General features: G+C 42.1%; 1 protein-coding gene across 1 annotated transcript in view; it reads left to right on the forward strand.

The window, feature by feature from the left end:
• SEC14L5 (SEC14 like lipid binding 5) overlaps positions 1-2,432 on the forward strand; it is a 105,125-nt gene extending 102,693 nt beyond the window's left edge. Inside the window, exon 15 of the mRNA XM_082260011.1 lies at positions 2,047-2,432. Coding sequence (XP_082116137.1) covers positions 2,047-2,149 — 103 coding nt within the window. The 3' untranslated portion in view covers positions 2,150-2,432. The remainder of the gene's footprint in view (positions 1-2,046) is intronic.
• Positions 2,433-10,964: the final 8,532 nt, after the last annotated feature.

Below are 10,964 nucleotides of genomic sequence, written 5' to 3' on the forward strand. Positions count from 1 at the left end.
AGTAGAGAATGTAGTCCAGCTGATAGGACATGCATTAAAATCCAGGTGTTGCTCTGAAATGTCACTTTTTTAACAGATGTCAGAGGCAAAGAGTCACCATGATTTTCCTAATTGTCTCTGATGTGTGAAGTTTAAAATAAATCTATATTGGGAGGCATATGGAGCGTGCCATTGCTGACTGCCTTTCGATATTTCTGGCTGTCCCTTGGTTCAATACTTTTACTCTCTGACCCTGAACAAGCATGGGGCTGGTGAATTTAGAGTAAAATCAACAAACTTGTGTGTATATATATATATATATATATATATATATATATTGTGACAGGAAGTCAGGTAAATCTGTGGGTGTTGTCACAGACGGGAGATACATTTCTGCCTTGTTTAGACAATTCACCAATTACTATAGGGTGTCGGCTGCAGAGGTAGCCAGAAAGGTGTAAGGATGTTGAAAAAGCTTCAGCTATTCAGGATGAGGCAATTAAGGCCTCTATAAGTTATCCAGAGGATGACTACCGATTGAATGCCTCCTGGAGCTGTGTGCGTTAAGGAGAGCAGTGAGCTGAATGCCTCCTGGAGCTGTGTGTGTTAAGGAGAGCAGTGAGCTGAATGCCTCCTGGAGCTGTGTGCGTTAAGGAGAGCAGTGAGCTGAATGCCTCCTGGAGCTGTGTGTGTTAAGGAGAGCAGTGAGCTGAATGCCTCCTGGAGCTGTGTGTGTTAAGGAGAGCAGTGAGCTGAATGCCTCCTGGAGCTGTGTGCCTTAAGGAGAGCAGTGAGCTGAATGCCTCCTGGAGCTGTGTGCATTAAGGAGAGCAGTGAGCTGAAAGCCTCCTGGAGCTGTGTGCATTAAGGAGAGCAGTGAGCTGAAAGCCTCCTGGAGCTGTGTGCGTTAAGGAGAGCAGTGAGCTGAAAGACTTCTGAAGGTGAAGTGTTGGATTTTTTCTGTGTGAAAAGAAAATGAAGACTATTGGTCTTCTGCTGTATGACCAGCAGTGTCTGCCCAGCAGTAGGTTGGGACAGACACCATAGGTAGGTTCCTGTGTGTGAAGGTAGACGCCCCAAGTGGCCAGGGTTTATTTTATGTTTGTTTTGAGTTATGCTGTTTTGGATGCTTGCACTTGTTTGAAGAAAATTGGAAGAATAAACCATAGACTGTTGTTTTCAACCACTCCTCGGCTGTCTCTCTGTGTAACGAACCCCGCTACCGAGCTAACCCCTCACAATATATATATACACACACTATATTGTCAAAAGTATTGGGACACCTGCCTTTACACACACATGAACTTTAATGGCATCCCAGTCTTAGTCCGTAGGGTTCAATATTGAGTTGGGCCACTGTTTGTAGCTATAACAGTGTCAACTGATCTGGGAAGGCTGTCCACAAGGTTTAGGAGTGTGGTTATGGAAATATTTGACCATTCTTTCAGAAGCACATTTGTAAGGTCAGGCATGGATGTAGGACGAAAAGGTCTGGCTCACAGTCTCCAGTCTAATCCATCCCAAAGGTGTTCTATCAGGTTGAGGTTAGGACTCTGTGCAGGCCAGTCAAGTTCCCCCCACCCCAAACTCACTTATTCATGTCGTTATGGACCTTGCTTTGTGCACTGGTCCAAATCATTTGGGGGGCGGGGGGGGGGGATTATGGTGTGGGATTGTTTTGGGTTTGGCCCCTTAGTTCCAGTGAAGGGAACTCTTAAGGCATCAGCATACCAAGACATTTTGGACAATTTCATGCTCCCAACTTTGTAGGAATAGTTTGGGGATGGCCCCTGCCTGTTCCAACATGACTGCGCACCAGTGCACAAACAAGGTTGGTTGGCCAAAGTGGCAGGTTCTCTATAATGAACACCAAGCACCAGTACTGCCCATTGAGTGAGTAACAAACCCATTTGCTGCATTACATTTGCTACAGAAATGACATGTCCTGGTTGAAGCTTACAACACATAAAAGTTTATCGGGTGTTATCGTTCAGTTGTTTACATTTGTCATGGAGCCATTCAGTTATCCTATATTATGTCATCATCTGTCTTCTTCTTATCCTTCAGGGGGTCAATGTCCAGCCTGGAATCTTGCAGCGGCTTCTCTCAGCTAAGCGGTGTCACCAACTCTTCCAACAAGTCTCACACTGGCTCTATGGTCTCCAGATAACAGAGGACCCTGGGGGCTTTGCCCTCTTTGACTCTCTGACCCTATGCGCACAACTGGCCTTATTTATTTGAATGGAGGATGTGCGGGTCCTCGCCTAATCCTTGAACGTGCCATGGTAAAATCTGGCACCACCAGCTCCAAAGAGCCAGCTAAAAGCACATAACTGAAACAGAAACTCCTTGCAAATTGGAGCATTGAAATCTTCCGGGTCTTTGTGCCCAAAGACATCAACCGAGTCATGATTGTGATATCTATTGAAACCAAATACTAAGAAGCAACAGAAGGGCAATTTACCTCATAAGTTTGGTAGTTATTTATTATGCAGCTACCACCACTAACCAAGTCTCGGTCGGTGGCTGAAAAAGCCTCAGACAAGCATATAGTGGTGGGCGAACCTGAAATGACGATGACGGACAAATTATCACTGTAACTATTGCACCTTGGATTTTAGGACAGCCTTAGCTATGACTGTAACTATTGCACCTTGGTTTTTAGGACAGCCTTAGCTATGATGTGTAGGTTTTCTGAACTATCCATCCTACACTGCCAGCACTTTTTGGCTATTTTCTAATACTTTGCCTTTATCTATTTAACTTATTTACACAGACTTTTTCAGAGTGATCTCAGGCCAATATTTCCTAATGAAATTAAACTCTCTGATGTCTAATCTGATGTCTTTTTCTTTTCTTTTTTTAATGTTTATTTGTTGTACGCCTTGCCTAATATCCCAAGTCACTTTGCTGATAAGCATTCGTGGAGCTGCTATGGGTACTAGAGTAAAGCCCCATGCAAGGGCTAAAATACTATTTCCATTGCAGCACCATGCAGATCTGATACCCCAGCTATATTTATAATTGCATATAAAGTGAATAGTAAAACTGACTTTGTTGCTACCTTTAAACCAACAATCAGCTGGAAAAATCATAATGGCTTAGGAGCAGCCCAGGCAGTTCTGCTTTCATTATTACATTTTACTGGGTTTATGGAGGCTTCTTCTGAACCGTGCTTTAAGTTTTCAATTGCGAAAGCAGAAAAAACTTGGAATCCTCTAATACTGAATTTGACAGGCAATTCTGTTTTTTTAGGAATCTTCCATAACACCCTTTAAAAAATTGGTAAGCCACCAAGGAGGGTTCATTTTTCCTATGATAAATATAGCAGTTCAAATTTCCAGTGGAATGTGTATCAAAGAAATGGAAAAAATCTAAATTTCTACAGGGAAAAGTAATTCATAGAGCAACCACACAGCAATAATAACAGCATGCAGACTGCAGAATCCAAACAGGTTCCAGTTTAGTGAAGCCAAATCCATGAAAATGTATTCCAGTCAGGCACTATGGGGTCTGCTTATAAAAATAATGCTGTCTGGATATCTCAAGCATCCACACAGCTCTAACAAATAATAATCCCTGTAAGTTGCCTAATATGTTTACCTACTATGATAATCCAACTAGTGGGCATAATGTGGTATTTTCCTGATTGAGGTATTTCAGAAAAATACTGCATTTTGACCAGTAGATGGAGCTGACATGCATAGGCAATAAACGTATTAGGAAAAGTATGAGGATATATATTTTTTTAATATATGGACCTCTGAGGTTTACTGCACTTTGACATTTCATTGTTGAACCCATTCGTGTAATGTTTCTGTTTCATTGACCATTGCCACCTGGACAGAAAGAAATCTGTAGTTACACAGAAGATGAGGGGAAACCAGTAAAGGAAGTGAGGGGAAATCATGGGGACACATGTTCAGTGGCAACTTTATAAGAGGGGATTTCTCCTAATTTTGAAGAGATTTTCTCTCATGGTATAAAAGCAACGAACAAGGGTTTTAACCATTTCCATTCAAGAAGTACTCATCAAGTCCGGGCATTAACAGTATTACTTAGGAAGCTAATATTTCTTTTTTTTTTTTTTTGAGGTTTTGAGGTTCTAACAATTCTCTATTCTAATGTTATATAGAAAAAGTATATATATATATATAAATATTGGTAGTTGGCATTGTCTTGCAGAGGAGGTAGATCAAAGCAGCAACTTTTTTTTTTTTTTTTATTGCTTTTATTGTCAATGTTTCAATGAATCTCTGTCCATCTTTCTAAAGACACTATCAAATGGAAGTGAACAGACCAATAAACCCAAAGTCCCTCCCACCAACAACACCCCCTAGTGACCATCTCACACACTGCAAGGTTAAATAGACACATACAGGGTAGAGGTCAAAAAAAGATCACAAAAAGAGCAAATCATTATACTCCATCAAAAAAGCAAAATATACAAAATCCTAGCTTAACCTTTTTCCACTCGTGCTTTAGCCAAAAGATGGCTACAGAGCGGGCTCACATTGCCGTGAGGGCGTCTATGGACTTCCCCCCCATGATCGTGCTGCCCGCACGCCCCCCTGCTGTACGCATTGGTGGAGATCTGTGCTGATCACAGATCTGGGTAAAGAACTGGTCACATGGTAGAGAGCCAGTGTGATTGGCTGTTTTCAATCACAGCTGATTACAGTGTAAACAGGATTTGCTGGTTATCAGCAATCCTCTCCTCACGCTGACAACACATGAGGAGAGGAGAGCTGATAACCGCCAAATCCACACAGTTGACATCTACACTAATATTTAGGGCACTGATCATCAGTGCAGTCCAAACAGTGCCTATCAGTTCCCATCAGTACCGCATAAGTACCCATCAGTGCTCATGTGCAAAATTACTTCTTTAAAACATTTTATGACAGAAAGAAAGAAAAACTTTTTTATTTTTTTTGGTCTTTTTTTTTTGTTTGTTAAGCAAAATATAAAAACCCCAGTGGTGATTAAATACAACAAAAGAAAAGCACGCTCTGTCTAAAAAAATGATAAAAATTTTATTTGGGTACAGTGCTGCATGACCACGCAATTGTCAATCAAAACCAAACACCCACCATAAACACGTGTAAGAGTGTGACTAGCACCCCATATAAGACAAAGACCATAGATCCACAGAAAACACAGAGAGTGCACAAAGGTGGAAAATAGGAAATACATATTGGGGTGCCATTCCCACTCTTACACTAGTTTATTTTTAGCACCTGTGGGGTGTTTGGTCTTGTATAGTATTTTTCTGGTTATTTGGTTATTTCTCATTTGTTGCTATATTGTCCTAACACATCACTTGTTTTATTAATATTTCATGTTACTAAATATGAGTGGTTCCTGCCTGCCTGGTGTTAGCTATGTGCAATGGCGGCCATCCTGTGATTGATTATGATATGCTTTGTTTTTCCTACTTTTTCTGCATTTTTCCAACTTTATGCAGGAGCTATTTCTGGATAGCATTATTTAGGCTAGGATTTTGTATATTTTGCTTTTTTGATGGACTATTGTGATTTGCTCTTTTTTTTTTTTTTTTTGTTATCTCTACCCTGTATGTGTCTTTTTACCCTTGCAGTTTGTGAGATGGTCACTAGGGGGTGTTGTTGCTGGGAGGGACTTTGGGTTCATTGGTCTGTTTATTTCCATGTCATAGTGTCTTCAGAAAGATAGACAGAGCTTCATTGAAACGGTGACAATAAAAAAAAACGCTGCTGTTTTATTCTACCTCCTCTGCAGGACCCGTGAGTGCCTCTATACTACTTTTGGGTTTGCATCTCTTTGTGGGTGAACGCCTGGGCATTTATCTCAAACATACGTGGCTACCCTTGGGATTTTACATTATGTATGTATATATACTGTATTATATATATATATACACACACACACACTATATTGTCAACTTTATTGTCAAAAGTTATGAGACACCTGCCTTTACACACACATGAACTATAAAGGCATCCCAGTCTTAGTCTGTGGGGTTCAATATTGAGTTGGCCCACCCTTTGCATCTATAACAGCTCCAACTCTTCTGGGAAGGCTGTCCACAAGGTTTAGGAGTGTGTCTATGGGAATGTTTGACCATTCTTCCAGAAGCATATTTGTGAGGTCAGGCACTGATGTGGACGAGAGGGCCTGGCTCGCAGTCTCAGCTCTAATTCATCCCAAAGGTGTTCCATCGGGCTGGGACTCTGTGCAGGCCAGTCAAGTTCCTCCACCCCAAACTCTCTCATCCATGTCTTTATGGACCTTGCTTTGTGCACTGGTCCAAATCATTCGGTGGAGGGGGGGATTATGGCGTGGGGTGGTTTTTCTGGGGTTGGGCTTGGCTCCTTAGTTCCAGTAAAAGGAACTCTTAAGTCATGTTAAAATAGGAAGGAGGCATCCCCAAACTGTTCCCACAAAGTTAGGAGCATGAAATTGTCCAAAAGGTCTTGGTATGCTGACGCCTTTAGAGTTCCCTTCACTGGAACTAAGGGGCCAAGCCCAACCCCTGAAAAACAACCCCACACCATAATCCCCCCTCCACCAAATGATTTGGACCAGTGCACAAAGCAAGGTCCATAAAGACATGGATGAGTGAGCCCGCACTTGGAGCAGAGGAGGAGCCAAGAGTGCCAGTGGGTGACCCCAGAAGAGGAAGTTAAGGGCTGCTCTGTGCAAAACCTTTGCGCAGAGCAGGTAAGTATGACAGGTTTGTTTATATAAAAAAAAAAAACTTTTACAATGACTTAGGTGAATAACATTAATTATCTTGTTACAATGGCATGCTGACCCGTGTCCTCTGGTAAAAGCACCTACAATGGGCATGTGAGCATCAGAAATGGACCAGTGCAATGGAAGAAGGTAACCTGGGCTATGAATAGCACTTTCTTTTACATCATGTGGATGGCTGGGTGCGTGTGCATCACTTACCTGGGGAAGAGATAACACCAGGATGCAGAATGCAGAAGGCAAGCTGGCAGGGGCAGTGTGATGCTTTGGGTCAGGTTCTCTTGGGAAACCTTGGCTCCTGCTTTTTATGTGGATGTTACTTTGACATGTTCCACCTACCTAAACATTGCTACTGACAAAGTACACACATTCATGGAAATGGTGTTCCCTGATGGCAGTTGCCTCTTTCAGCAGGATTATGCGCCCTGCCACACTGCAAAAATAGTTCCAGTTTGGTTTGAGGAACACAAAAACGAGCTTGAGGTGTTAAAGCAGTTGTAAACTCATGCAAATAAAAAATAAAAATCTCCCTCCAAGGTAAGAGCATAATGTGCTAGTATGCACCGCATACTAGTACATTATAAAATATTATAAAACAGAGCCCAACAGCTGCATGCTGTCACTGCTGTAGAGGATCCGTTATCACCCAATCGACCCTCCGGGTTCGAGGGCTGCGGCCGCTTGAATGGCGAGCTGCGATAATGTCACTCCCGTTACAGCCACAGCACTGCGCTCCAAAGGAATGGCACGGGTATGCTGTTCCTTCAGAGCGCATGCGCTGGTAGCATCACCAGCTGATTGAATATCTCCTAAACGGTGCACATTTAGAAGATATTCCTTGTACCTACAGGTAAGCTTTTAATATAAGCTTGCCTGTAGGCACAAGTATCCCAGCAGAGTTTACTACCACTTTAAATTGGCCTCCAAATCCTCTAGACCTCAATTCAATCGAGCATCTGTGGGATGTGCTGCAAAAATAAGTCTGATTCATGGAGGTCCCACCTCAAAACTTACAGGACTTAAAGGATCTGCTAGGGCTTGGTGCCAGCCTTCAGAGGTCTAGTGGTGTCTATTTGAAATGATAATGAAAAAAGGTGCGCTAACCAATGTAAACGTGTAAAAACAGCACTGTGATAAAGTGAATGTGTGAAGAAAATGTAACTGAAAATTACCAAAGTGCGCTATTACTAAGCAATAAAACAATAAACATTGTCCATATGTGAAAAAATCCAAAAAACAATGAGGAGTCTATTCCATCTGAAGGGGGGTGTTCCCAAGGTGATGCATGTAAAACGGACCAACTTGATTGGTGATAGGTGAATTAACCTCTTACCAAAACAATAATCCAGTAAAACGTGACTTGGTGCAAAAACTGCAAACTTAAAGTGACACCCAGTGATGTGAATGGACTCTTACCACAATGGAGAGAGAACCTTCCTCTTCTTTATTGTGGCCCTCCTGTTGGCAATTCTACCTGTGGAAGCCTCCAGACCCATAAAAAGATACCGGGAAGCTCCGTCCATCCATCCATCCCTCTGGATATTTTATCAAGTGTGGCCGTTTGATTGGATTCTTTGGTACCACAGTACATGCTCCATTCTCTCTATTGTGGTAAGAGTCCATTCACATCACTGGGTGTCACTTTAAGTTTGCAGTTTTTGCACCAAGTTACATTTTACTGGATTATGGTTTTGGTAAGAGGTTAATTCACCTATCACCAATCAAGTTGGTCCATTTTACATGCATCACCTTGGGAACACCCCCCTTCAGATGGAATAGACTCCTCATTGTTTTTTGGATTTTTGCACATATGAACAATGTTTATTGTTCTAGTGGTGTCTATGCCTCAATGGGACAGGGCTGTTTTGGCGGCTGCTCCTTCTACTTACCCCTCTGCCTGGCCCTGCTCTCTGCATACGCTGTATACAGTTAGCAGTATTTTTTCTACCCTAGGAAAGAATAAACCTTTCCTGCTGGAAGATAGAAGGGCATAGCTGAAAAACACAGAAATTAGAACGGATAAGCAGCATACTTAGATCACTCTGAAAGTACAACCAACAAATACAGTAACTGTCACATTAAGGTGGAATGTTTCTTTCAAGCTGAACACATACCATACTCAGAGACATGAGGTGTATAATTATGTCATGCATGCCAGTAGTTTTGTATAGTTAGCATGCCCTTTCCTGTAGAAACTGCCCATCAACTTTGATCCTTGCATCCCAGTGACCATGCTCTTCATGCAGCTACTAGAACCTGATTAGTCTGGTCACCTCGCTGCCCGCTTTTTTTTTTTAACCAAATGCAGAAAGCCAAGCACCAAGGAATCAATTGCATCACTAACTAGAGAGGGGTGTTGGAATATAGTACCCACTACTAATGTTCTTCAGATGGTATTTACATCTAAAGATTGTGGCTCCCTAAGGCTGACACAGGTGGCAATCGCCTGTTTTTACCATACCCCACTGCCTGCTTATAAATTATCATGAGGGCTGCTCAGGTCCATTTACATTGCTGAGGTGCAATGCTTTCCTTCCTGGTACTGCCAATGTAACTCAGCATGTTGTGTTTGTCAGGAATGCGCCCACTCATGTCAATAGGACCTTACCATAACCTTGTGCCAAGCATTTGGCTTGCCTTGCATTCCTATTTACTTCAACCACTGTAAATCGCTTTTCAAATGGGTGGCAAAGTCCCACGTGAAAGGGGGCCTAAGAAGTGTGAACTTTGATCGGGAATCTGTAGTCCCATGACAGGCTGGATCACAGTCCTACTACTCTTAAATAGGAATGGGCTTGTGCGTGTGTTCGGATCCTAGTCCCAACCCACCTGAGCAATCCCAGCAGGAAGCCAACACCGCACACCACTAATCATAGGCATTGTGTGTATGTGCAGCTGCGGGCCAGGAAAAGCCTCACTGCCTATGACTGGCGGTGTGCAGTGAGGGTTTCCTGGCGGTATTGCTCAGGTAGGTTGGGACTACAATCCAAACATGCCTGAGCCCATCCCTACTCTTAAACCGAAGCATTTTAAAGCATCTTCAAACCATCACAAAACTTGATCTTTTCCTCATAAAATACCATCCATAGAATTACTTTTTTTATTTCAACATTAAATAATAAAAAAAAACTGGTTTAAGCCTGGATGGTTTTGGTAGTGGCTAGAGCTTGAAACAAGTCTGGCTTTCCAAATTGGCTTTGATTACATATGATGAGCAATAGGAAACTCAGAAACCACATCTCAGAGCTGTGACCTGTCTATCACTAATGGAGACGATTATTAGAGAAATGTTTAGTCCAGGTGAAATGATGAAGGTTTGTCTTAAGATTATATAACCAGATAAAGCGGTATGAGAATAGAATGGGAGGGACTGAACATCTAGGCGTTTAGAGCCTTTGTTGAACTTGTTTCCATTATAAAGTAGTCCGGTAACCTGGACCAACAAAAAAAGGCCCTGCTTCAGCTGCATTGTTTTATTTACGTCACTTGCCTGTGCCATAATCAGCGTTGTGAGAAATTTGGCACGTTCAGTAGTTCTCCATTCATTAGTTGTCCATTCATTAGTTGTCCATTTGTTGGTTGTCCGTTCATTAGTTGTCCATTTGTTGGTTGTCCATTTGTTGGTTGTCCATTCGTTGTCCATTTGTTTGTTGTCCATTCGTTAGTTGTCCATACGTTAGTTGTCCATTCGTTAGTTGTCCATTCGTAAGTTCTCCATTCGTAAGTTCTCCATTCGTAAGTTCTCCATTCGTTGTCCATTTGTTGGTTGTCCATTCGTTAGTTGTCCATTCGTTAGTTGTCCATTCGTTAGTTCTCCATTCGTAAGTTCTCCATTCGTTGTCCATTTGTTGGTTGTCCATTCGTTAGTTGTCCATTCGTTAGTTGTCCATTTGTTGGTTGTCCATTCATTAGTTGTCCATTTGTTGGTTGTCCATTTGTTGGTTGTCCATTCGTTAGTTGTCCATTCGTTAGTTGTCCATTCGTTAGTTGTCCATTCGTAAGTTCTCCATTCGTAAATTCTCCATTCGTAAATTCTCCATTCGTAAGTTCTCCATTCGTAAATTCTCCATTCGTAAGTTCTCCATTCGTAAGCTGTCCATTCATTTGTTTTTTGTTCTTGATATGGACCCACAATAACTTTCTTTGGGAAATGCTGTTTTAAGATGGCTGATGTAACATACCTGCTCTCATTAATAGTACTCATACTCTCTTTAAGGTTCTCCTTGTAGTCCGTACCCACCAACAGACCA

The sequence above is a fragment of the Pelophylax lessonae genome, assembly GCF_965119305.1.
Source record: "Pelophylax lessonae genome assembly, chromosome: 6".
NCBI classification, from domain to species: Eukaryota; Metazoa; Chordata; class Amphibia; order Anura; family Ranidae; genus Pelophylax; species Pelophylax lessonae.